The following is a 27997-nucleotide window of genomic DNA, read 5'->3' on the forward strand; positions in this document are numbered from 1 at the left end:
ACAGGGTGAAACCCCGTCTCTACCAGAAATACAAAAATTAGCCAGATGTGGTGGTGCGCACCTGTAGTCCCAGCTAGTCAGGAGGCTGAGGCAGGAGAATCGCTTGAAACTGGGAGGAGGAAGTTACAGTGAGCCGAGAAGAGATTGCGCCACTACACTCCAGCCTGGGTGACAGGATGAGACTCCATCTCAAAAAAAAAAAAAAAAAAAAAAAAAAAAAAAAAAAAATGACTCCAGCAGATGTCCATATAAATTACACAATTACCTTTGTACATGGAAGTAAGCATTGGCCTTCTATATTTATACAAGCTCTTCACTATATAAGTGATATAGTCAATGACAAATATAAATAGAATATTAAGCGCAAATGTCTCCCAAATCATTGGTTTTGTTATTTATGGATTATACCTGATTTAATTCAGGGAAACCAATGTGTTCTTGCCATCAATTTTCTCATGGCCTCTTTCACCTCCTTATTCCTAAGACTGTAGATGAGGGGGTTCAGCATGGGAATCATCACCGTGTAGATCACAGATGCCACCTTGACCTGATCCGCTGAATAGCTTGACTTGGGCATCACATAAACAAACAAAATGGTCACATAGAACAAAGTGACTGAAGTGAGGTGGGAAGCGCAGGTGGAGAAAACGTTCTTCCTTCCCTCAGTAGAGCGCATCTTCAGGATGGAGCGGAGGATGTAGATGTAGGACATGATTATGGTAAACAGAGTGCTGATAAGGACAGATGCAGAGGAGATGGCAGGGGATATTTCAGCAATGTAAACATGGCCACAAGAAAGCTTCAAGTGTGGGAAGAGGTCAGAGAAAAAATGGTTGATTTTATTTGGACCAGAGAAGGACAGGTTCATCGAACAGCCTGTAAAAGACGAAGCGTTCATGAATCCACCCAGGTAGGAGGCTCCCAGTAGGAGGCAGATGACTGGGGGCATTTGGATGGAGTAAAGCAGGGGAAAGCAGATAGCTACATAGCGATCGTAGGCCATAGTGGCCAGTAGGAAGCACTCTGTGGTTCCAAACATGACATCAGAGCAAGCTGTGCTATACAGCCTGTGACAGGAATAGTTGTTTTCTCTCTTAAGAAACTGATGAGCATGATTGGTGTAACCGATGTGGGATACTCAATGTTCACAAAGCCAAATGGCTGAGAAAAAGGTACATTGGGGTGTGAAGCTTTGGGCTGCTTTGGATTAAGAGGATTATGCTAATATTTCCCACTATGGTAACTATATAAACTGTTAGAAAAACCATGAAGAAAATGGCACATAGCATAGGATTGTCTGTTAATCCCAAAATAATGAACTCTGTCACTGTTGTATTGTTTTCCGTCTCCATCTATCCATTTAACAGTGCCTATTAAAACCAGACCAGAGGAAATTAAGTTGGTTGAAATGACCCCACAGTTAGTGTATATGCCTAAATGTGATCTTATTCAATTTTTAATATGGTAAATTTGCCTTATAAAATATTTTGTGCAGACAAATTTTCCTTTCAGATTCCATAAAATAAAACTGAAGACTCATCTTGGGATCCAGCTATTTTACCCCTATTTGTATACTTTAGAGTAAGTCTAATCACCATGTGCACAAGAGATACATAAATGGATGTTTACAACAACATTTATTAAGATAACATAAACTGTTAACATATTAATAAATGTTCATAGAAAAGTCAACTCTAGGCCAGGCATAGTGGCTCATGCCTATAATTCCAGCACTTTGGGAGGCTGAGGTGGGTGGATCATTTAAGGTCAGGAGTTCGAGACCAGCCTGGCCAATATGGTGAAACCCCACCTCTACTAAAAATACAAAAATAGCCAGGTGTGGTGGTGGGTGCCTGTAATCCCAGCTACTTGGATGGCTGAGGCAGGAGAATCGCTTGAACCCGTGAAGCGGAGATTGCAGTGAGCTGAGATCATGACACCGCACTCCAGCCTGGGGAGACAGTGAAATTACCATCTCAAAAAAAAAAAAAAAAAAGTCAACTCTTAATTTTCCATGCCCATCCCAAATGTGTCTTTCCCAGTGCACTCTATCTCAGTAAATGCTGCCTCGAGTTATACAATTAATTGGGCCTGAAAATTGACTTTGACATCTCTTTCTTTCTGACTTGCTCCTTTTCATAGAGTGAAAATAACCACATCCTTAATTATAATAATTGACAACAAGAGCTAGATGATGTCTACATTTAAGATGAAGAGGTCAAACAATTTTTATTATTGTTGAAAGTTAAACATCCTAGATATTTTGCAAAATATCCCAAGACTTATCTCCTATACCATACCTTGTCATACATGTGGGATTGTGTGAAGCAATAAGAAAAACCTAGGTATCATTATGAACTAGGATTAAATGGAAAGTGAATAGAACTATTTGGGAATCTATTTAGGTACATTTTAGTTTCACCAGTTCTAACAAGCAGCTATAGAGAAACAAGAAGTGTGAGAGTATTTGATGGGTGCTGGCAAGTTAAACAAGTAGGGAAAGAAGTAGCCAGATAGAAAAGGTAGGAAGTTATATTGAAAAAAAGATTAATTGGCATTTCAAAATGATGGTGCCTGTGTTCAAAATACAGCACATGATCAAGGAAAGGGGAGAATAGATAAGTCATATTCATTCTTTCCCATGACTCTGATCTAAAGATCAACATATTCTTTAGAATAATTTGCTTTGTCTTCAAGAAAGCCTACGTGAAGAATAATTAAGGAAACGTACATACATAATTATCAGCAACCATGCTCTTACCCAAACACATTCTATCAAATTTCATTCAATCTAAATTACATGAGAACCATGACAACAGTATGCTCTAGTGTAAATAATACTAGGATTGTGTGCCTGAATTATTAAATTCTGGCTTTTTTTATATGTACAAGCATCCAAACCAGATGTGAATTTAATATTTTTAAATAAAATAAATACATAAAAGACACAAACGTTTTCAAAGTTGAATATAGTTGCCAGCATGGAAGACAAAGTGACCAGCAGAGACACCATGGACTTTGCAGCCATGCAAACCTGGGATCAGAGTTTTTAGTTCTGCCTCTCACAGTCTGGAATCACAGGCAGGTTACAAAAACTTTCTGATCTTCTGTTTCCTTACCTATAAAAAGAAGATAATAATACATACTTCATATGATTCTTGTGTTAAAATATACAATGTGGGAAAACACCAAGCACTGTTTACACAATAAGTAGATGTGTAAAATTACTAAACATTTGCTTGAAATAATCAACCTGTTTCTGGTATGAATAAAATAATCAAATGTTCCTTAATCCTAAAATATAAGTATAAACTCATGATACATTTATTGTAACACTGGAGATAGATTCAAAGGAATTGTTATCATACATCAAGGCCATATTTAAGTGAGGTTTGGGTCATCTGGGACATTATTTACTTCAATTGTAATTACAAATTAATCGCTTCACTTGTTTTGGAAAATTACATTGAGAATTCATTGGGACAAAGAAATTATATGTACACATCTATTGGGACAGCGAGATAACCTGTCCACGTGATCATATAAAGGCTTATGAATGCAGTATTTTCTACACACCCAAGGATTCCATGCATTTTTAAATTCAGTGATTTGAAAAAAAGAAATTATAACATTTCACTATTACTGAAGTTGAGCTTCAGATCAACATGATTAATATGGTTGCAGCAATTTGTGGCACTTCTGAAATGTGGCTATATTCAGTGGCCGAAGTTTTAATGTCACTTAGGTTTAGAAATCACCTTGGTTTGCCAGTTTAGTTTACAAACATGTATAGAATAGAATTGCAATATTATTTTCAGCATGATGAGTAGCATACACTTTTAAATAATTATTTGCACATTCCACATCTTACGTTTATAAGATGTGCATTCCACATCTTATATTTTCTTTCTTGTTCTAGGACACTTGATACTTGGTGGTGGTACATATTTCTCTCACCTCTCCTCATATTTCTCTCACCTCACCTCTCCTCGTTGCCCACTCTAATCCACTAATATGTGTGCATTCCAATAGAACAATGGTGCCTACACTAAAATTTTTTGTGACTTTGTCACATACAGTTGCCATATTGACTGGCAGGTTGCCATGGCACAACTGACTCTCATGGTGTTCCTAAACTATGGCTACATAACAGAACATTCTCTAGGTTGAAGGCCAAGTTCCTTTGGTCTTGTCCTTGAAGAGCCCGTAGGTCAGCCCCTCCACATCAAGAGGACCTAACTGCTCAAACATATATGGATCCAATTTCCTTATTTTGCATGTGGCTTTTCAGTTTTATCAGCATCATTTGTTGAAGAGTTGTCCCCACACCGCCCCATTGGCTAGTCATGGCACCCTGCACAAAGATCATTTGAGCATATATGCCTGAGTTGATATCTGGAGTTCCTGTCTATCCTTCTGTTTACAATCTGTCTTTATGCCAGTATCATACTATTTTAATTACTGTAGCTTTGTATTTTGAAATCATGAAGTGTGATGCCTCCAGCTTTGTTCTTCTTTCTGAAGATTGTTTTGGCTGTTTGGGGTCTTTTATGGTTCCATATGAACTTCAGGATAAATTTTTCAATTTCTGTGAAGAATTCCATTGGGATTTTGATAGGGATTGCCTTAAATATGTAAATCATTTTGTGTAGGATGGACATTTTTAACAATATTAAGACTTCCAATTCATGAACACAAGATGTCTTTTCATTTGTTTTTGTCTTCTAAAATTTCATTCATCAGTGTTTTGTATTTTCAGTCTACAAGTTTTTCACTTTCTTAGTTAAATTTAAACCTATGTATTTCACTCTTTTTGATGTCTTTGGAAATGGGATTATTTTCCTGATTTCTTTTTCTGATAGTTCATTGTTAGTGTCTAGAAAAGCAATTGAATTTATGTGATGATTTTGTGTTCTGCAAATTTAATGAATTCGTTTATTAGTTCTGATGGTTTTTTTGTTGAATCTTAATGGTCTTCTGCATACAAGATCGTGTTGTAGGCTTACAGAGATAATTTTACTCCTTCCTTTTATATTTTAATGGCTTTCTTTTCTTGCTTCATTCCTCAATGTTTCCAGTACTATGTTGAGTAAAACTGGTAAAAATGGACATCCTTGCCTTGTTCCTAATCTTAGAGAAAATGCTTTTAGTTTTTCACCGTTTAGTATGATATTAATTGTGACTTTATAGTATATGGCCTTCACTATGTTGAAGTAAATTATTTCCATAGCTAATTTGTTGAGAGTTTTTCTCATGAAAGTGTGTTGAATTTTGTCAAATGATTTTTCTGCATTTATTGAGATGATTCTTTTTTATTCTTTTTTTTTTTTTTGAGGCAGGGTCTCACTCTCTCCCCCAGGGCTGAGTGCAATGGCGCCATCACTGCTCACTGCAGCCTCTACCTCCTAGGCTCAAGCAATCCTCCCACCTTAGCCTCCCAAGTTACTGGGACTACAGGCATGTGCCACCATGCCAGACAAATTTTTTGTTTCTTCTAGAGATGGGGGCATCTCACTATGTTGCCCAGGCTGGTCTTGAATTCTGAACTCAAGCAATCTGCCTGCCTCAGGTTCTCAAAGTGCTGGGATTATAGGTGTGAGCCACCATGCCCAACTTGGTTTTTTTAATGCTTTATTCTGTATCACATTGGTGTATCACATTGATCAATTTGTATATGTTAAATCAACCTTGCACTTGCATGCCAGAGATAAATTCTATTTGTTTATGGCATAGAATTATTTTATTTATTTATTTATTTATTTTTTAGACAGAGTTTCGCTGTTGTTGCCCAGGCCAGAATGCAGTGGCATGATCTCAGCTCACTTCAACCCTGCCTCCCAGGTTCAAGTGATTCTCCCGCCTCAGCCTCCCAAGCAGCTGGGATTACAGGTGTCCACCACCACACCCAGCTAATTTTTGTATTTTTAGTAGAGACAGGGTTTCACCATATTGGCCAGGCTGGTCTGGAACTCCTGATCTCAAATGACCTGCCTGCCTCGGCCTTCCAAAGTGCTGGGATTACAGGCATGAGTCACTGTGCCTGGCCAGAATTCTTTTTTTCTTTCCTTTCTTTTTTTTTTTTTTTTTTTAATGTGCTTTTGAATTTAGTTTGCTAGGAATTTGTTGAGAATTTTTGCATCTATGTTCATCAGGGACATTGGAATGTAGTTATATTTTCTTGCAGTGTTTTTGTCTGGCTTTGGAATCAGGATAATGCTGACCTCATAAAATGAATTTGGAAGTATTCACTCTTCAATTTTCAGACGAGTTTGAGAAGGATTGGTGTTAATTCTTCTCTAAATATTTGGTAGAATGCACCAGTGAAGTTCAGGTACTCTATTGGCTGGGAAGTTTCTGATTACTGTTTAATCTCCTTACTTATTGGCTCATTAAGATTTTCTGCTTATTTATATTCAGTTTGGGCAAATTGTATATTGTTGGTGTATGACTGTTAAAAGTAGTCTCTTAGGATCTCTTTTATTTCTGTGGAATCAGTTATAATATTTTCTCCTTATTTCTAATCTTACTCATTTGAAACTTCCTTTTTTTATGGCTGCATAGTATTCCACGGTGGTTTTATACTTAATTTTTATTTTTTAATTATTATTTTTTATTATACTTTAAGTTCTAGGGTACATGTGCATAACGTGCAGGTTTGTTACATATGTATACTTGTGCCATGTTGGTGTGCTGCACCCATCAACTTGTCAGCACCCATCAACTCATCTAGTTCATGTCCTTTGTAGGGACATGGATGAAGCTGGAAACCATCATTATGAGAGAGCTATCACAAGGACAGAAAACCAAACACCACATGTTCTCACTCATAGGTGGGAATTGAACAATGAGAACATTTGGACACAGGGCAGGGAACATCATACACCGGGGCCGGCCATGGGGTGGGTGGGAGGAGGGATAGCATTAGGAGAGATACCTAATGTAAATGATGAGTTAATGGGTGCAGCAAACCAACATGGCACGTGTATACATATGTAACAAACCTGCACATTGTGCACATGTACCCTAGAACTTAAAGTATAATAAAAAAATTAAGTATAAAACAAAACAAAACAAAACAAACAAACAAAAACTTCATTCTTTTCTTAGTCTAGCCAAAGGTTTGTCAGTTTTGTCTACCTTTTTAAAAACCAACTATTAATTTTGTTGATTTATTTCCTTTTTTCTATTTCATAGATTTCTGCTCCAATCTTTGTCATTTTCTTCCTTTTGCTAACTATGGGCTTAATTTGTTTTTCTTTTTCTACTTCCTTGAGTTGTAAAGCTAAATTAATCCCGATCTTCTCATTTAATTTAGGCAGTTGTCACTATAAAATTCCCTTTTAGTACTGTTTTGGCTGCATCCTAGAAGATTTTGTACATTCTGTTTTGTTTTCATTTGTCTCAAGATATTTTTTATTTGTCTTTTTGATTTCTCCTTTGATCCACTGGTTATTCAAGAGTGTACTATTTAATCTCCATATATTTGTAGATTTTTTAGTTTTCCTTCTGTTATCAATTTCTAGTTTTATCTGATTATAATCCAAAAAGATACTTGTTAAGATATCAATCTTTAAAACTTTGTTAAAACTTATTTTGTGACCAAACATGAAATAAATTCTGTAGTATGTTTCATGTGCACTTGAGAAAAATATGAATTTTTGATGCTGTTGTTTGGAATGTTCTGTATGTCTGTTAGGAAAATTTGCTCTATAGTGTTGTTCAAGCCTCCTGTCTCCTTATTGATTTTCTGTCTAGGTATTCTATCCATTATTGAAGGTGCCCGTTAAAGTCTTCTTCTACTATTATTTTATTAATTTATATTTTAGGTGCTCTGATATTGTGTGCATGTATTTAAAATTGTTATATCTTCCTGATACATTGGACCTTTTATTATTATATAAGGACCTCCTTTGACTCTTGTAACAGTTTCTGACCCAAAGTCCGATATAAGTATGGTCAACCCTGCTCTCTTTTTAAAAAATTTTTCAATTTATTTTAGATTCATGGGGTACATATGCAGGTTTATTACCTAGGTATATTGCATAATGGTGAAGTTTGGGCTTCTAGGGAACCCATCACTCGACAGTGAACACTGTATCCAATAGATAATTTTTTTAGACCTAATACCTTTTGGAGTCCCCAGTATCTGTTATTTCCATGTTTATGCCTGTATGTACCCATTGTTTAGCTCCTACTTATAAATAAGGATATGCATTATTTGATTTTCTATTTCTGAGGTATTTCACTTAAAATAATGTCCTCCAGCTTCATCCTTGTTGCTGCAAAAGACGTGCTTTCATATATTTTATGGCTGGGTAGTATTCTATGCTGTGTGTGTATATATATATAAATTATATATATATAATATATATATATATATATATCACATTTTCTTTATCCAATCAACTGTTGATAGACACTTGGGTTAATTCCATGACTTTGCTATTGTGAATAGTGCTGCAATAAACAAACAAGCTCAGTGGTCTTTTGTTATAATGATTTCTTTTCCTTTAGGTAGATGCTCAGTCATGGGATTGCTGGGCCAAATGGTAATTCTGTTTTTATTTCTTTGAGAAATCTCCCTACTGTTTCCCTTAGCAGTTGTATAATTTACATTCTCATCAATGGTGTATAAGCATTCTCTTTTTCTCTGCATCCTCATCAACATCTGTTATGTTTTGACTTTTTAATTACAGCCATTCTAACTGGAGTGAGATGGTATCTCATTGTATTTTTGATTTGCATTTCTTTAATGATTAATGATGTCGAGCATTTTTTCATATGCTTGTTGGCCATGTGCGTGTCTTCTTTTTAGAAATGTCTGCTCATGTCCTTCACCCACTTTTCAATGAGGCTACCTCTTTTTTTTTGTTGTTGATTTGAGTTCCTTACAGATTCTGGATATTTGTCCTTTGTTAGATGCATAGTTCGCAAATATTTTCTCCCATCCCGAGGTTGTCTGTTTACCCTGTTGATTATTTATTTTGCTGTACAGAAGCCCTTTAATTAAGTCCCATTTGTCTATTTTTGTTTTTGTTGCATTTGCTTTTGTGGTCTTAGTTACAAATTATTTGCCGAGGCCAATATCCAGAAGAGTTTTTCCTAGGTTTTCTTCTAGAGTTTTTATAGCTTCATGTCTTACGTTTAAGTATTTAATCCATCTTGAGTTAATTTTTGTATATGGTGAGAAATAGGGGTCTAGTTTCATCTTTCTGCAGATGGCTGGCCATTTTTCCCAGCACCATTTATTAATTAAGGTATACTTTTCCCATTGTTAATTTTTGTTGACTTTGTCGAAGATCAGGTGGTTGTATGTGTGTGATTTTATTTCTGGATTCTCTATTTTGTTTCGTTGATCTATGGGTCTATTTTTGTACCATGATGATTTGGTTATTATAGCCTTGTAGTATACTTTGAAGTGAGGTAATGGGATACTTCCAGCTATATTACTACTTTGCTTAGGATTGCTTTGGCTATTTGGGCTTTTTTTTTTTTTTTTTTTTTGTCTCATATGAATTTTAGCATTGTTTTTTTCTAATTCTGTGAAATACTACACTGACAATTTCATAAAAATTACATTGAACCTGAGGATTGCTTTGGGCAACATGGTCATTTTAATGATGTTGGTTCTTCCAATCCATGAGTATGGGATTTTTTTTTTATTTGTTTGTGTCACCTACAATTTCCTTCATCGGCGTTTTGTAGTTCTCCTTGTAGAGGTCTTTTGCCTCCTTGGTTAGGTGTATTGTTAGGTATTTTAATCTTTTGTGGCTGTTGTAAATGAGATTGAGTTCTTGATTTGGTTCTAAGCTTGAGTGTCATTGGTATATAGAAATTCAACTGATTTTTGTACATCAGTTTGTATTGAAACTTTACTGAAGTTGTTTATCAAGTCTAGGGTCTTTTCGAGGAATCTTTAGGGTTTTCTATGTATAAGATCATGTAATCAGTAAACAGAGATAGTTTAAACCTGACAAAATCCTGAACAGACCCATAGCTGATTTCATACTTAATGGCCAAAGACTAGATGCTTTTCCCAGGTATGAGGAACAAGACAAGAATGTCTGTTCTTGCCACTTCTAGTCAACATTGCAGTGGAGGAAGCAAGGCAATTAGCAATAACAAGAAATAAAAGGCGTCCAGATTGAAAAAGTGGAAGTAAAACTGTATTTGCAGATGACATGATTTCATAGAAAACATAAATATATAGAAAACATAAACATATATAAAAATATAGAAACCCATTAAAATTATAGGGATGAATAAATGAGTCCAGACAACTTGTAGGATATAGGATAAATACAACAAGTCAGTGGTATTTCCTTGCATTAGTAATGCAAAATATAAAAATGAAATTAAGAACACAATTCCATTTACAGTAATATCAATTTTTTAATGCTGATAGGAATGAAATAAAACCTAACGAGTGAAAAAGGCTTATGCTCATTAATTGGAAGTCTTAATATTATTAAGATGGAAATACTCCCCAAATTTATCTGCAGATTAGATAAAATCCCTATCAAAGTCCCAGATGGTTTCTTTATAGAAATTGACAAGATTATAAAATGTATATAGAAATGCAAGTGACCCAAAATAGCCAAAAGAATCTTGAAAAACAAGAACAAACTTGGAGAATTCACACTTCCCAATTAGTATAAAGCAATACTAATCAGGGCCAGGCATGGTGGCTCATGCCTGTAATCCCAGCCCTTTGGGAGGCCAAGGTGAGTGTTTCACTTGAGATCAGGAGTTCAAGACCAGCCTGGCCAACATAGTGAAACCCCATCTTGACTAAAAACACAAAAATTAGCCGGGCGTCGTAGAGGGTGCCTGTAATCCCAGCTACTCAGGAGGCTGTGGCAGGAGAATTGTTTGAACCCGAGAGGCAGATGTTGCAGTGACCCATTGTGCCACTGCACTCCAGTCTGGGCAATGGAGTGAGACCCTGTTTCAAAAACACACAGCAACAACAAACAACACCAATCAAGACAGTGTTTACTGGCAAAAGGAAAGACATATAGATCAATGGAATAGCATTGAGGTCAGAAATAAACCCATGTGTCTATGGTTAACAGATTGTCTATAAGGGTGCCAAGAATATTCAGTGGGGTAATGAATAATCCTTTCAATAAATGGTGCTGGGTCATTTGAATATCCACATGTAAAAGAATAAAGTTGGACCCTTATCTTAACCCACATACAAAAGTTAATTCAAACGGACTGAAGACCTAAATGTAAGATTTAATACTACAAAACTCTTAGAAGAAAGAGGAGAAAGTCTTCATGATCTTGGATTAAGCAATAGATTCTTAGCTATGACATCAAAAGCATGATCCAAAAAAAAAAAAAAAAAGAAAGAAAGATAAATTCCACCACATTAGAGTTAAAAACTGTTTTGCTTCAAAGGAAACTATAAAGAAAGGGAAGAAACAACCTACAGAATGGAAGGAAATATTTGCACATAGTATGTCTGATCAAGGATGTTATCTAGAATCATTTAAACAATCTAAATTCAATACAAATACCCCAATTAAAAGTGGACAGAGAATTTGAATATTTCTCTGAATTAGACATATAAGTGATTAATAAGTATTTAAAAGATCCTTGATGTCATTTGTCATTAGGAAAATATAATTCAAATCAAGAATAATATTTTACTTCACACTCCCTATAACCATATGAACAATGTAACCTCAAAATTCCTTCACCAGCATACATCATCTAATCTTCCACACTCCACTTCAGAACTTCCCTACCAGGGCCATGATCTGTCAGCAGTAATAACACTTCCCACCACTGAGGTTCATAAATTAGAAGCTGTGTATTTTTATGCTCTAAATCAATTTAAATAACATTTGAATTATTTGTTCCTTGAGAATTTAAACAAATTAATTATTAAACTATCTGCTCTAATGCTTTGTGGGAGAGAATAGGAAAACATCTCTTTGACAGATTTCTCAAAAATTTCCATGGAAATTGGTATGTCAAAAAATGTCTATTGCTTTTGGGGTCACTTTATAAGCTTATTTTTTCCATAAATGCATTCATGATTTTTTTTCTAATTTTCAAATTTGTTTGATTAAATTTGAACCAAGTATTCTCTTACATTGCTTTTAATTTTCTCTATTTTAATCACATCCTATTTTCAATTTCAACTTTTCGTGTTTGTACTTTCTCCCTCTTTTTGGATTAATTATACTAGTCAACTCCATTTTTTTCTTTTTCTTCCTCCCTTCCTCCTTTCCTCCCTTCCTCCCCTCCTCCCTTCCTTCCTCCCTTCCTCCCTCCCTTCGTTACATTCTTTCTTTCTTCCTTGCTGTCCTTCTTTCTTTAGTATCATAATTTTTTTCTTCCCAAAAAGCAACTGCTATCATTAAAATACAGTGTTCCAAAGCAATACGTTCCCTGAATGAATATGTGTACATACACACACACTCACACACACACAAACACACACAACATTTAAAAGTATTTTAAAACTGTACCCTCTCTGTAGTAGGAAAACGGTGAGACCAAGACATATTAGGCAGTTAGACAATACTTTAACCAGTTTGTGCACAAAGTGATATTAATTGGAAGTACTCCACTTTTCCCACCTTTATTTATCAAGGCTATGTAATTTTTTTAAATGGTCAGGGCTCATTTTTTGTCTTCTGAGGGAAAACCCCAATTACATTGCCTAGTGTTTTTCTTAGGGCTATCTGCATTTCTTTGTTTCTCAGACCATACACGATGGGGTTAAGCAGAAGCGTCAGTATTGTGTATGTCACGGCCGTCAGCATGTCTTCATGGAAGGAGTTGCTGTTCTTGGGCCTTAAATAGACAAAGCAAGCAAATCCATAGTGTATGGACACAACAGTGAGGTGGGAGGAGCAAGCTGAGAAGGCCTTAAACCTCCTCTTTGCAGAGGGCATCTTTGTGACTATGAACACAATGAAGACATAGGAAATCATAATTAAAATAAAGCTGCCCATCAACACACAGGCAGAGAGTACAAAAATAGCCATTTCATAATCGGAAGTGTAATTACAAGCAAGGGAGACCACTGGTGAGAAATAGTGCCGGATAGTGTTCAAGTCGCAAAAAGACAAGTTGAATACAGTGATGGTGATGCACAGAGAAAGCAGGAACCCAACCATCCAAGAAGCCATCATCTTCTGCAAGCAGATCTTTCTTGTCATAAGGGGGTGGTACTGCAGTGGGTTGTGGATGGCCGTGTAGTGGACATAGGACATAGCGGCCATGATGAAAGAGTTGTTGGATGCAAAGCCCAGAAAGAAAAACATCTGTGTGGCACACTCAGGAAGAGAAATGGTCTTGCTCTCTGACAGCAAGTCCACCAACATGCGAGGCATGACTACCACAGTGGTACAGGTTTCTGAAAAGGACAGGCCACAGAGGAAAAAGTACATGGGAGTGTGAAGGTTGTGGCTGAACTTGATGGCCCCCATTATGGACACATTTGCAGTTAGGATGGTCATATGGGAGAAGAGAATCACCACAAAAAGTAGACTCTGCAGGTCTGAAAAACTGGAAAATCCCTACAGAATGAATATGCTCACTGCAGTGTGATTGCCCATCCTCCTGGTGGGCACGACCACTGTCTATCAATGGTGCAGAGGGGCTGTTGGTCACAAGTCTGAGATCACTGTATAAAGCTCCTTATGCACTGATTTACCTTTATTTTATTCAGGGGACCTGAGCAAGTGTCAGGCAACTCTTAGAGAACCCAAGGAAAGGGAGTTAAATGCACCTGGAAAGAGGTCAAGGTCAGGAGCCTGAGTTAAGAGAAGAATGATTCTAATATGATAATCTGTGTAGATGAGTGGGCCCAAATACCCCTACCTGGATTTTACCCCAAAAGCACTGTTTATCTCTCTTTTCTCCATTCTGGATCTGCAAGGAAGACACAAAATAATGAATGAAAGTTTTCTGATCTCACTTACTGGATTTTGAGATGTTATATTTGTCAAATGCTTTTTGTGATTTAGTGGTACCCCAGCACTCAGGGGTGCTTAAAATAAACTGTTGATTGAATGAATAAAATAATTCCATCATTTAAAATTACTAAAACACTTAGAAAATTCTGAGAGATCAGTGAATATTTCCAAAATAACATTCACATTTCTTTCAATGCAATCCTATCTTCATCAGTGCTCTCCACAGAGTAGTGGTTCTGAGGGTGACATTTGTGTCAACAACTAGAGCAGACAAATCAATTTAACATGTTGCATATTCTGGGTTTCTATATGTGGTAACAATTAAAGGTTGAGACATACAACATCAATTTTTCTTATTACAATAGTTCTTAAGACATATCATTAATTTTTAAGTTCTTAATGTCTCTTTGAAGTTCTTTGAACATCTTTTTGAAGTGTCTAATATAATAAAATGGACTAATTTAAATTTAATATAATTTTGAAGATACTGGCTCATTCCGGAATGGTGTATTCTGATCAATTTTTGTGTTTTTAGCAGAACCTCCAGAACACCTGCCAGCTAATGTACTTAGGTAGTTTGCTTTGCAACAAGCCTGAAAAGAATTAAATCAAGTTCCTCAGATAAATTTTGCCAGTAATATTTCTATTTTGATTGTTCAACATACAATCTGCTTAGGACATGAGGGCAGAAAAATGATATGAAGACTCTTCATAGAATTTTCATTTTAATTTCAGTCATGGTTAAAAGTGGAGGGAAAGAAATGAGGAAGCAGGTATGAGAATGAAGGGCTGGGAGAGAAAAAAGAAATACTGGCTGAAATTATTTTGAAAGATTCATCAAGACTAATGACAAAATAAGACAAAAGACAAAACAATTATATTGTTAGTGAGGAGTTACTGTCTTCTATGTGCATTGCATTTGTAGGTAAGGAATACAAGAAGAGTCAGAGCAGGTAACCAGCACCTACTCAATACCAATAATGTATTATACAATATGCTAGGATTAGACAGAACTGTCTCATGTAATTCTTACAAGGCTATGTGTAGAATTTTTATTTTCATTTTACAAAATGTGAAAGTAAGGTATGGAGTGGTAACACGACTATCAAAGTCCATGAATTTATTCCATATATACTGACTAGATGCCAATGATGTGTCCAGCAATTGTATGCATAGGAAGCACAACATGGAACCAGACATGTAGGATCTCTGTGATGTGAGAGTGCATAAGTACTGTCGTTTGTGGAATTAGAAAGCCCTCTCTGAGGAGATGATGCACTTAAATGGAGAATAGAATGACAATATGTAAACTATGTGATGATCAGGGGGAGAATACTGCAGGTACAAGGCACAGATAACACAAAGACCCTTAGGTAGAAAACAAATATACCCAAGCATTCTTCAATCAAGACTCATATCGTTTATTTTTTAGTCTACTCCCCAACAGACTCTTTCCTCTGAAGGTTTCTCAGATGATTTACCTCTAAAGGAAACTCTTCCCTATTTCTATTGTTTCAGAACCACCCACTTTGTATGAGTCTCCAATTTCAGCCTCTATCAAAAAAGGATCTCCAATTTCTTCTGGGACATCTCCAATTCCAGAATGTCCTCCAAGTATTGAATACAGATGTTTAGAGCAATATTGGCCATATTCCCTTACATATTGGGTTTCCTTCCTGTGTTTCCTCTCTGAGGTATTTACAGACATTGTAGAGTTACCATTAGGCTGCATTTCTTTTTCTTTTTTTTTTTTTTAATTATTTTTTATTATTATACTTTAAGTTCTAGGGTACATGTGCATAACGTGCAGGTTTGTTACATATGTATACTTGTGCCATGTTGCTGTGCTGCACCCATCAACTCATCAGCACCCATCAACTCGTCCTTTACATCAGGTATAACTCCCAGTGCAATCCCTCTCCCCTCCCCCCTCCCCATGATAGGCCCGCCCCGGTGTGTGATGTTCTCCTTCCCGAGTCCAAGTGATCTCATTGTTCAGTTCCGACCTATGAGTGAGAACATGCAGTGTTTGGTTTTCTGTTCTTGAGATAGTTTGCTGAGAATGATGGTTTCCAGCTGCATCCATGTCCCTACAAAGGACACAAACTCATCCTTTTTTATGGCTGCATAGTATTCCATGGTGTATATGTGCCACATTTTCTTAATCCAGTCTGTCACTGATGGACATTTGGGTTGATTCCAAGTCTTTGCTATTGTGAATAGTGCCGCAATAAATATACGTGTGCAGGTGTCTTTAGAGCAGCATGATTTATAATCCTTTGGGTATATACCCAGTAATGGGATGGCTGGGTCATATGGTACATCTAGTTCTAGATCCTTGAGGAATCGCCATACTGTTTTCCATAATGGTTGAACTAGTTTACAATCCCACCAACAGTGTAAAAGTGTTCCTATTTCTCCACATCCTCTCCAGCACCTGTTGTTTCCTGACTTTTTAATGATCGCCATTCTAACTGGTGTGAGATGGTATCTCATTGTGGTTTTGATGTGCGTTTCTCTGATGGCCAGTGATGACGAGCATTTTTTCATGTGTCTGTTGGCTGTATGAAGGTCTTCTTTTGAGAAATGTCTGTTCATATCCTTTGCCCACTTTTTGATGGGGTTGTTTGTTTTTTTCTTGTAAATTTGTTTGAGTTCTTTGTAGGTTCTGGATATTAGCCCTTTGTCAGATGAGTAGATTGTAAAAATTTTCTCCCATTCTGTAGGTTACCTGTTCGTATAAGGAGTAAGGAAAGGATCCAGTTTCAGCTTCCTATTTATGGCTAGCCAATTTTCCCAGCACCATTTATTAAATAGGGAATCCTTTCCCCATTTCTGGTTTCTCTCAGGTTTGTCAAAGATCAGATGGCTGTAGATGTGTGGTATTATTTCGGAGGACTCTGTTCTGTTCCATTGGTCTATATCTCTGTTTTGGTACCAGTACCATGCTGTTTTGGTTACTGTAGCCTTGTAGTATAGTTTGAAGTCAGGTAGCGTGATGCCTCCAGCTTTGTTCTTTTGACTTAGGATTGTCTTGGAGATGCGGGCTCTTTTTTGGTTCCATATGAACTTTAAAGCAGTTTTTTTCCAATTCTGTGAAGAAACTTGTTGGTAGCTTGATGGGGATGGCATTGAATCTATAAATAACCTTGGGCAGTATGGCCATTTTCACGATATTGAGTCTTCCTATCCATGAGCATGGAATGTTCTTCCATTTGTTTGTGTCCTCTTTTATTTCACTGAGCAGTGGTTTGTAGTTCTCCTTGAAGAGGTCCTTTACATCCCTTGTAAGTTGGATTCCTAGGTATTTTATTCTCTTTGAAGCAATTGTGAATGGAAGTTCATTCCTGATTTGGCTCTCTGTTTGTCTGTTACTGGTGTGTAAGAATGCTTGTGATTTTTGCACATTAATTTTGTATCCTGAGACTTTGCTGAAGTTGCTCATCAAGTTAAGGAGATTTTGGGCTGAGACAATGGGATTTTCTAAATATACAATCATGTCATCTGCAAAGAGGGACAATTTGACTTCTTCTTTTCCTAACTGAATACCCTTGATTTCTTTCTCTTGCCTGATTGCCCTAGCCAGAACTTCCAACACTATGTTGAATAGGAGTGGTGAGAGAGGGCATCCCTGTCTTGTGCCAGTTTTCAAAGGGAATTTTTCCAGTTTTTGCCCATTCAGTATGATATTGGCTGTGGGTTTGTCATAAATAGCTCTTATGATTTTGAGGTACGTTCCATCAATACCGAATGTATTGAGCATTTTTAGCATGAAGGGCTGTTGAATTTTGTCAAAAGCCTTTTCTGCATCTATTGAGATAATCATGTGGTTCTTGTCTTTGGTGCTGTTTATATGCTGGATTATGTTTATTGATTTGCGACTGTTGAACCAGCCTTGCATCCCAGGGATGAAGCCCACTTGATCGTGGTGGATAAGCTTTTTGATGTGCTGCTGAATCCGGTTTGCCAGTATTTTATTGAGGATTTTTGCATTGATGTTCATCAGGGATAGTGGTCTAAAATTCTCTTTTTTTGTTGCGTCTCTGCCAGGCTTTGGTATCAGGATGATGTTGGCCTCATAAAATGAGTTAGGGAGGATTCCCTCTTTTTCTATTGATTGGAATAGTTTCAGAAGGAATGGTACCAGCTCCTCCTTGTACCTCTGGTAGAATTCAGCTGTGAATCCATCTGGTCCTGGACTTTTTTTGGTTGGTAGGCTATTAATTATTGCCTCAATTTCAGAGCCTGCTATTGGTCTATTCAGGGATGCAACTTCTTCCTGGTTTAGTCTTGGAAGAGTGTAAGTGTCCAGGAAATTATCCATTTCTTCTAGATTTTCTAGTTTATTTGCGTAGAGGTGTTTATAGTATTCTCCGATGGCAGTTTGTATTTCTGTGGGGTCGGTAGTGATATCCCGTTTACCATTTTTTATTGCGTCTATTTGATTCTTCTGTCTTTTCTTCTTTATTAGTCTTGCTAGCAGTCTATCAATTTTGTTGATCTTTTCAAAAAACCAACTCCTGGATTCATTGATTTTTTTGGAGGGTTTTTTGTGTCTCTATCTCCTTCAGTTCTGCTCTGATCTTAGTTATTTCTTGCCTTCTGCTAGCTTTTGAATGCGTTTGCTCTTGCTTTTCTAGTTCTTTTAATTGTGATGGTAGAGTGTCAATTTTAGATCTTTCCTGCTTTCTCTTGTGGGCATTTAGTGCTATAAATTTCCCTCTACACACTGCTTTAAATGTGTCCCAGAGATTCTGGTATGTTGTATCTTTGTTCTCATTGGTTTCAATGAACATCTTTATTTCTGCCTTCATTTCGTTATGTACCCAGTAGTCATTCAGGAGCAGGTTGTTCAGTTTCCATGTAGTTAAGCGGTTTTGATTGATTTTCTTAGTCTTGAGTTCTGGTTTGATTTCACTGTGGTCTGAGAGACAGTTTGTTATAATTTCTGTTCTTGTACATTTGCTGAGGATTGCTTTACTTCCAATTATGTGGTCAATTTTGGAATAAGTGCGATGTGGTGCTGAGAAGAATGTATATTCTGTTGATTTGGGGTGGAGAGTTCTATAGATGTCTATTAGGTCTGCTTGCTGCAGAGCTGAGTTCAATTCCTGGATATCCTTGTTAACTTTCTGTCTCATTGATCTGTCTAATGTTGACAGTGGAGTGTTGAAGTCTCCCATTATTATTGTATGGGAGTCTAAGTCTCTTTGTAAGTCTCTAAGGACTTGCTTTATGAATCTGGGTGCTCCCGTATTGGGTGCATATATATTTAGGATAGTTAGCTCTTCCTGTTGAATTGATCCTTTTACCATTATGTAATGGCCTTCTTTGTCTCTTTTGATCTTTGATGGTTTAAAGTCTGTTTTATCAGAGACTAGGATTACAACCCCTGCTTTTTTTTGTTCTCCATTTGCTTGGTAAATCTTCCTCCATCCCTTTATTTTGAGCCTATGTATGTCTCTGCGTGTGACATGGGGCTCCTGAATACAGCAGACTGATGGGTCTTGACTCTTTATCCAGTTTGCCAGTCTGTGTCTTTTAATTGGAGCATTTAGTCCATTTACATTTAAGGTTAATATTGTTATGTGTGAACTTGATCCTGCCATTATGATATTAACTGGTTATTTTGCTCGTTAGTTGATGCAGTTTCTTCCTAGCCTAAATGGTCTTTACATTTTGGCATGTTTTTGCAATGGCTGGTACCTGTTGTTCCTTTCCATGTTTAGTGCTTCCTTCAGGGTCTCTTGTTTTATTTATTTATTTATTTATTTTTTGAGACTGAGTCTGGCTCTGTCGCCCAGGCTGGAGTGCAGTGGCCGGATCTCAGCTCATGCAAGCTCCGCCTCCCGGGTTTACGCCATTCTCCTGCCTCAGCCTCCGGAGTAGCTGGGACCACAGGCGCCCGCCACCTCGCCCGGCTAGTTTTTTTGTATTTTTTAGTAGAGACGGGGTTTCGCCGTGTTAGCCAGGATGGTCTCGATCGCCTGACCTTGTGATCCGCCCGTCTCAGCTTCCCAAAGTGCTGGGATTACAGGCTTGAGCCACCGCGCCCGACTACCCTTCAGGGTCTCTTGTAAGGCAGGCCTAGTGGTGACAAAATCTCTAAGCATTTGCTTATCTGTAAAGGATTTTATTTCTCCTTCACTGATGAAACTTAGTTTGGCTGGATATGAAATTCTGGGTTGAAAATTCTTTTCTTTAAGAATGTTGAATATTGGCCCTCACTCTCTTCTGGCTTGGAGAGTTTCTGCCAAGAGATCTGCTGTTAGTCTGATGGGCTTCCCTTTGTGGGTAACCCGACCTTTCTCTCTGGCTGCCCTTAAGATTTTTTTCCTTCATTTCAACTTTGGTGAATCTGGCAATTATGTGTCTTGGAGTTGCTCTTCTCGAGGAGTATCTTTGTGGCGTTCTCTGTATTTCCTGGATTTGAATGTTGGCCTGCCCTACTAGGTTGGGGAAGTTCTCCTGGATGATATCCTGAAGAGTGTTTTCCAACTTGGTTCCATTTTCCCCCTCACTTTCAGGCACCCCAATCAGACATAGATTTGGTCTTTTTACATAATCCCATACTTTTTGCAGGATTTGTTCATTTCTTTTTCTTCTTTTTTCTTTTGGTTTCTCTTCTTGCTTCATTTCGTTCATTTGATCCTCAATCGCTGATACTCTTTCTTCCAGTTGATCGAGTTGGTTACTGAAGCTTGTGCATTTGTAACGTGTTTCTCATGTTATGGTTTTCATCTCTTTCATTTCGTTTATGACCTTCTCTGTAATAATTACTCTAGCCATCAATTCTTCCACTTGTTTTTTTCAAGATTTTTAGTTTCTTTGCGCTGGGTACATAATTCCTCCTTTAGCTCTGAGAAGTTTGATGGACTGAAGCCTTCTTCTCTCATCTCGTCAAAGTCATTCTCCGTCCAGCTTTGATCCGTTGCTGGCGATGAGCTGCGCTCCTTTGCCGGGGGAGATGCGCTCTTATTTTTGGAATTTCCAGCTTTTCTGCCCTGCTTTTTCCCCACCTTTGTGGTTTTATCTGCCTCTGGTCTTTGATGATGATGGTGATGTACTGATGGGGTTTTGGTGTAGGTGTCCTTCCTGTTTGATAGTTTTCCTTCTAACAGTCAGGACCCTCAGCTGTAGGTCTGTTGGAGATTGCTTGAGGTCCACTCCAGACCCTGTTTGCCTGGGTGTCAGCAGCAGAGGCTGCAGAAGATAGAATATTTCTGAACAGCGAGTGTACCTGTCTGATTCTTGCTTTGGAGGCTTCCTCTCAGGGGTGTACTCCACCCTGTGAGGTGTGGGGTGTCAGACTGCCCCTAGTGGGGGATGTCTCCCAGTTAGGCTACTCAGGGGTCAGGGACCCACTTGAGCAGGCAGTCTGTCCCTTCTCAGATCTCAAACTCCGTGTTGGGAGATCCATTGCTCTCTTCAAAGCTGTCAGACAGAGTCGTTTGGGTCTGCAGAGGTTTCTGCTGCTTTTGGCTTTTGTTGTTGTTTACTGTGCCCTGTCCCCAGAGGTGTAGTCTACAGAGACAGGCAGGTTTCCTTGAGCTGCTGTGAGCTCCACCCAGTTTGAGCTTCCCAGCGGCTTTGTTTACCTACTTAAGCCTCAGCAATGGCGGGCGCCCCTACCCCAGCCTCGCTGCTGCCTTGCCGCGAGATCGCAGACTGCTGTGCTAGCAATGAGGGAGGCTCCGTGGGCGTGGGACCCTCCCAGCCAGGTGTGGTATATAATCTCCTGGTGTGCCTGTTTGCTTAAAGCGCAGTATTGTGGTGGGAGTTACCCGATTTTCCAGGTGTTGTGTGTCTCAGTTCCCCTGGCTAGGAAAAGGGATTCCCTTTCCCCTTGCACTTCCCAGGTGAGGCGATGCCTCGCCCTGCTTCAGCTCTCGCTGGTCAGGCTGCAGCATCTGACCAGCACCGATTGTCCGGCACTCCCTAGTGAGATTAACCCAGTACCTCAGTTGAAAATGCAGAAATCACCGGTCTTCTGTGTCACTCGCGCTGGGAGTTGGAGACTGGAGCTGTTCCTATTCGGCCATCTTGCTCCGCCCCCCTAGGCTGCGTTTCTTATTCCTTCCACATCTTTCACCCCAATGAGTTACTTCCAAAATTCTAGATATCTGTTTTCCAACATCTTAACCTTCTTTTTTAGTACCTCTGCAGTTGCCCTATATCTGTCCCATAGGGTGAATATGGTATCTCCTTCTCCCAGTTCTATCCTTCACCTACTGCCAGCTTATTTATGTCACACCTGTGACCACGCTATGTCTCCTCATTATAGATGTCTTTTGGACTCCTTTTGCTTACAAGCTAGATAATACTAATAACTTATACTCTTTATTATATGTTTTGGTTTCATAGTCTTGTATATACTCATAGCTACCCTAAGATATAAGTACTATTACAATGATCTTATTTGCAATTAGGAAATTGTGGCTTAGAGAGGTACCTGATTTGCCAAAAGTGAGATAGGTGGTAAATGTATGTGCATGGCGTATTTACAGCAAGGCACTGAGAGTCTAGAGGACTACATGTTTAGCTAGCTGATTCTGAGGGGAATTCCACCTAGCATGGCTTCAAGATCTTACCTGTCCATCCTCATTTCCTACAGCCAAGTTCTCCTACAAAAGAAACATCCCACTATTTCTCAAATACAGTATGTCCTTTTGGGGCTCTTCTACTATATCCATGTTATTTTCTCTAAGTTGCAATGTATTTCCTGCCCTTCTCTGCCTCCTAAAAACATAGCTTTCTCAAAATGACAATTTATCACTTCTCAGAAGACTCTCTAAATTTGCCTAGCTATGTTATTCACCTTTTAGATTTAGATACCATTTTATTGTAATAAGACATTTTTTACAAGCTTGGCTTCTGTACTAGACAGGACAAAGACCAGTGTAAAATTTTGTCTCCCCCAACTTTTAGCCTAAGTTGAGCACAATGTCGGCTTTGATTAAGGTCAGTTCGATGGCTATAGGATAAAACAGGATCTCATATTCTCCAGAAAGCCTTCCATGATTATTCAGTGATTATTACTTCAATTCATTTATTAATTCCTCCAATACATTGCTTGAGCTCTTTTGCATTTATTTTATTTAGACATGCACTAAAGAGAGTTGGCTGCTTTCTTTTTTTTTAATTTTATTTATTTTTTATTATTATTATACTTTAAGTTCTAGGGTACGTGTGCATAATGTGCAGGTTTGTTACACATGTATACTTGTGCCATGTTGCTGTGCTGAAGAGTTGGCTGCTTTCTAAGTGAATTTTAAGTATCTTGTTGCCTAGCAATGTGAATGCAATAGGTGCTTTCTAAATGCTTGCTTAATTGCACTTATGAATGTTGAATAACATCAAAAACAAACAAACAAGTTCTGAAAACTTCAACCATAGTTTCTTAGAGCCTAGGAGAAAGAAACTATTATTTTTACATTCTAGACACTCCCCTTATTTACTATAGTATTAAATCACGCTTGACTTATAAATGGTCATATTAGAGTCACTAGGAGAGCTTTTTCAAAGAATATATTTCCACATACATATACCCCACAAGTTCTTGGCAAATATCTTCAAGGAGAAAATCTCCAGGATATCAGGATATGTATAGTTTGCACAATCTTTCTCAGTGATGGTGGTTGGGAGCATTTGACTTTTGTGATACTTTTCATATATGTTGATGGTAAAGTCTGCTTTCCTCATTATTTAAGTATGGTAATGACAAAAGGTACGTCCATATGACATTACCTGCTTCCTTCCCAATGACCCTGGCAGCTTCTGGTGAACAAGATGCCCCTAACATTGTGTCAGCCTTTCTGTTTGGTTTGCCCAAGTCTTACCCTCTTTCTATACCTGGCTTTTGCCTTGAGTTTGCCATCCTGGTCTCTGTTTTTTGTTCTTCAAAGCCCTCCTCATGCAGTTTTCTGGGTTCTCTCTTTACCAGGAATAAGAAACAGACAACATTCTTAATTTTCATCTGTCTGTGCTCATAGTTTCTTCAATACTACTGAAGAATAGTAGTAGAATATTCAAAATACTTCAATTTCTAACAGGCTATAAACACCCACAGATACTTGATTATTAGAACATATAGAATGAAATGATGTACATTGTAAAAAGTAAAACAAAACAAAAAAACCCCCAAAGTCTAAAATTCCTACCTTCTAAAGAAGGAGAATTACCTTCCAGTTTCTTAAAATCATGAAGTACTTAAGCTGGAATAATGTACAGTCTCACAACACAGGTGCAGCTTTCTGCAGTTCTTCCTGTCAGTTCACTGATCTCTTCATTCAAGGGTAAGTGTTAAAGCAACTTTTCCCCTTGAAGGCCTGTGATCAGTCCCCTCTGAATTTAGAGTCACCTGTACATAAAAGGTAGTGTCATCTTCATTTCTTGGAGATGGAGCTCAGAACCATGAAGATTTTAATGAGAGTCCTGGGACCACTGAGACCACTATCTTGCAACTACTGATTTAGATACCAGAAGTCTTGACCTCTATATCACTCTATGTGATGCTCACAAATATGTTTTCTTAAATCCTCACACACCATAAGGGCTTTTCAATGAAGTTTGCTCCTGTTATTCTGAATAATAGTAGAAATGATTGAAATTCAACTTGTTAAAAATATACTTTAGAATGTAGAGGATGCATTTGGGCATATTTTACTTCCTGCACAATACCATTTATTTTATGATTCTGAAAATTTGCGAAGTCTCTCAGGTCTCTTCAACCTTATTCACAGGGCAAGGGAATAGGTCATCATTAGAAGCTATTGCCTGGGGAAACAAAAGAAGGAAGGTAAGAAGAAAACAAACACACAGTATGATCACTGTGATTTTTTTTCTCATGGGGCAACTTTGCTGTAGAAGACCTTGATGAAAAGGAATATCCATTATTACTCAAACCTCCAGTCACTGCACTGCTATCTGTAATATCCACAGGTGGCTTTGAATTTCCCCTGTCATCAGATTGTCCCTCAGTGTCTTTGCCATTTATAACAATCTTCTACCTAATGTATTATCAAGTCTTGTCTCCAATATCTGTTCTCATCATCTCAATACTTCAGGCAAACCAATGCACTATATTCAAATTAAATTCTGCGTTTTCCTCATTCTGTTTTCTGTTCCTTCTGTCTGAAAAATCTCTATTCTTGATTTCACCCATCCAAAATCTTGCTCATTCTTCAAGGTTCAGAACAAATGCCACATCATCCAAGAAACTCCTAGCTTGCATAATGTATAAAAATCGAGACAGAAATTGTTGTCATTAAGAAGGAATTCTATAAGGGGAGGCATTTACTTTGCATAACTTGCATTGGGTACCAGAACATCAATGCTAACAGAGTCAGTGTAGATAGCTGTACATAATAAATAAGACTTGTTGAAACTAAGCAGACATTTTAGTGCCTTTCCTGGATCTCCCTTACCAGAGCAGTGAATACATCCCCCAGCTTCTTCGAGAGCCAGCTTCTAACATATATAAACCTCTTTTTTGAGAATTGCTCTTAGCAAAAAGGAAGATAAGTGACTGAAAATAGCTGGGAGTGCATACCCTCATACCCAGGGTGCCCCATAGCCAACAACGGAATGATATGATGGCTTTAAAACAATGGCAGAAATGTCCTATTGTTGCAAGCTAGAACCACTCCAAAGTGCCATTCATGCTCCAGTACTTCCTGGGGAATCAGACTGAAGCTACTTTCAACTGACTCCACACCTTTCTCTGGCATATTCCCATGCCTTGTCCTGTTTCTCTCTCATTCTTTGTTTTCTCCTGAGATCACTCTTTTACTAAATCACACGCATTTGAATTGGTAAGGTTCTGCTTTTGCAGAACTTGTGATAAGACAGAGTCTTAATAAATACACGAGAATAAAGACTGCTTATACTTTTTTATACACACTCAAAATTTAAAAATAATAGAGTATATCTAGTGACTGAAGATAGTGAAAAACAAAACAAAACAACAACAAAAGCAAAATAATGAACTATCAACAGTACTTACCCTTTCCCATCTTGAACCACTGTCTGTTTTGTATTCTGCAATCTCACACTCCTACTTTGGGCCTTTTTCTACCACTTTTGTCTTTTTCATGTTTGGTAGAGAGTGAAACTTCACCAACTTGAAGGAACACCTCACAGTGACCATGGCCCTTCTTCAGTTCTCATCACCAAGGACCACACAGTTACCGAGGTTGCCAACCCCAGCTATCTGAGTCAGTCAGACACCATACACACTGAGACCTACAGTCACCATATGCCCCTTCATTTGGTACCTCATGCATTCCAGTATGTCTAGCCTCTTGCAGGTGAAGGTCTTTACTTTTAAAAGTCAGCTCATGAATTTTGAAGGGGAGGACTGCTTCTTCAAATGCATAGACACCTACACAAAGTTACAAGAATCACAGAGAATCAGGAAAACATGAGGCCACCAAAAGAACACAATACACTTCCAGTAATTGTCCTAAAAAAATGGAGATCCACAAGTTGACTGAAAAAGAATTTGAAATAATTGTTCTAATGAAATTCAGGGACTAGAAAAGAATGCAGGTAAACGATTTAACAAAATAAGGACAAAAATAAAAAAATAAGAATTCAAGAGATAGGAAAACACTAAAAGAAACAACTTTTGAGCTAAAAATACAATGACTGAATTAAAAAATGCAATAGAGTTCTTCAACAGCAGACTCAATCAAGAAGAAGAAAAAAATCAGTAAAATCAGACAGGTCATTTGAAATTATCAGAGGAGAAAAAAGGAAAGTAATAAAAAAAATGAAGAAAGTTTATGGGCTATGTGGAACACTATCAAGAGAGCTAACTTTGCATTAGGGGAGTTCCAAAAGGAAAAGAGAGAGAGAATGGGGCAAAAAGCTTTCTGTAAGAAATTATGGTTGAAAACTTCCCAAATCTGGGGAGAGACCCTCATCTCACACTGTATACAAAAATTACCTCAAATGGATTAAAGACTTAAACATAAGACCTAAAACTCTAAAACTACTAGATTAAAACATAGGATAAAAGCTCCATGACATTGGTCTGGTCAATGAGTTTTTGGATATGGCTCCCAAAGCACAAACAACAAAAGCAAAAATAGACAAATGAAATTACATAAAACTAAAAAGTTTCAGCATGGCAAAGGGAAAAATCAACGGAATAAGGAGACAACTAATGAAATGGGAGAAAAGGCTGGGCACAGTGGCTCATTCCTGTAGTCCCAGCACCTTGGGAGGCTGAGGTGGGCAGAGCACTTGAGATCAGGAGTTTGAAACCAGCCTGGCCAACATGGTGAAACTCTGTCTCTACTAAAAATACAAAAATTAGTTGGGTGTGGCAGCACAAGCCTGTAATCCCAGCTACTTGGAAGGCTAAGGCAGGAGAATTGCTTGAACTTGGGAGACGGAGGTTGCAGTGAGCTAAGATCATACCACAGCACTCCAGCCTGGGCATCTAAAAAAAAAAAAAAAAGACAGAAAGAAATGAGATAAAATAAAACAGTCATTTCTCATACAAATGGGTAGTGGGTGTATTAAAAAATGTTCAACATCACTAATCTTCAGGGAAATGTAAATTAAATTAAAACCACAATTAGTTATCTCCTCACACCTATTAGGATAACTATTATGAAAAAAATCTACAGGTATTGGCAAGGATGTGGGGGATAGGCAAACTTTATACATTGTTAGTGGGGTTGTAAATTGGTGTGGCCAATATGGAAAACAGCGTAAAAATTCCTCAAAAAACTAAAAGTAGAACTACCATAGAATCTAGCAATCCTACTTGTAAGTATATAGCCAAAAGAATTGCAATCAGTTTCTCAAACGATTTATCCACTCCCATGTTCATTGCAAGATTATTCACTGTAAGTAAGATATGGCAATAACTAGGTGTTTATTGATGGATGAGTGGATAAAGAAAATGAGATGTGTGTGTATAACATATACGTATATATGTACATATACATATATGTGTATGATATATGTGTATGTGTGTATATATGCAGTATATATGTATACATATATACTCTATAAGAGTCCATAGTATGTTTTATATAATATAT

The 27997-nt window shown here is 37.7% G+C and overlaps 1 protein-coding gene and 1 pseudogene across 1 annotated transcript; both read right to left on the reverse strand.

Annotated features, from left to right (window-relative positions):
• Window positions 1–418: 418 nt before the first annotated feature.
• On the reverse strand, window positions 419–1352 carry LOC710259 (olfactory receptor 5P4-like). Its single transcript, XM_015114994.2, is given in 3 exon segments — window positions 419–1050; window positions 1053–1154; window positions 1157–1352. Coding segments are annotated over 3 exon segments (930 nt in total).
• An 11246-nt stretch (window positions 1353–12598) lies between these two features.
• LOC707230 (olfactory receptor 10J4-like) lies at window positions 12599–13889 on the reverse strand (annotated as a pseudogene).
• Between the last annotated feature and the right edge of the window lie 14108 nt (window positions 13890–27997).

This window comes from Macaca mulatta, chromosome 14 (genome assembly GCF_049350105.2).
Source record: "Macaca mulatta isolate MMU2019108-1 chromosome 14, T2T-MMU8v2.0, whole genome shotgun sequence".
In the NCBI taxonomy this organism is placed as follows: Eukaryota; Metazoa; Chordata; class Mammalia; order Primates; family Cercopithecidae; genus Macaca; species Macaca mulatta.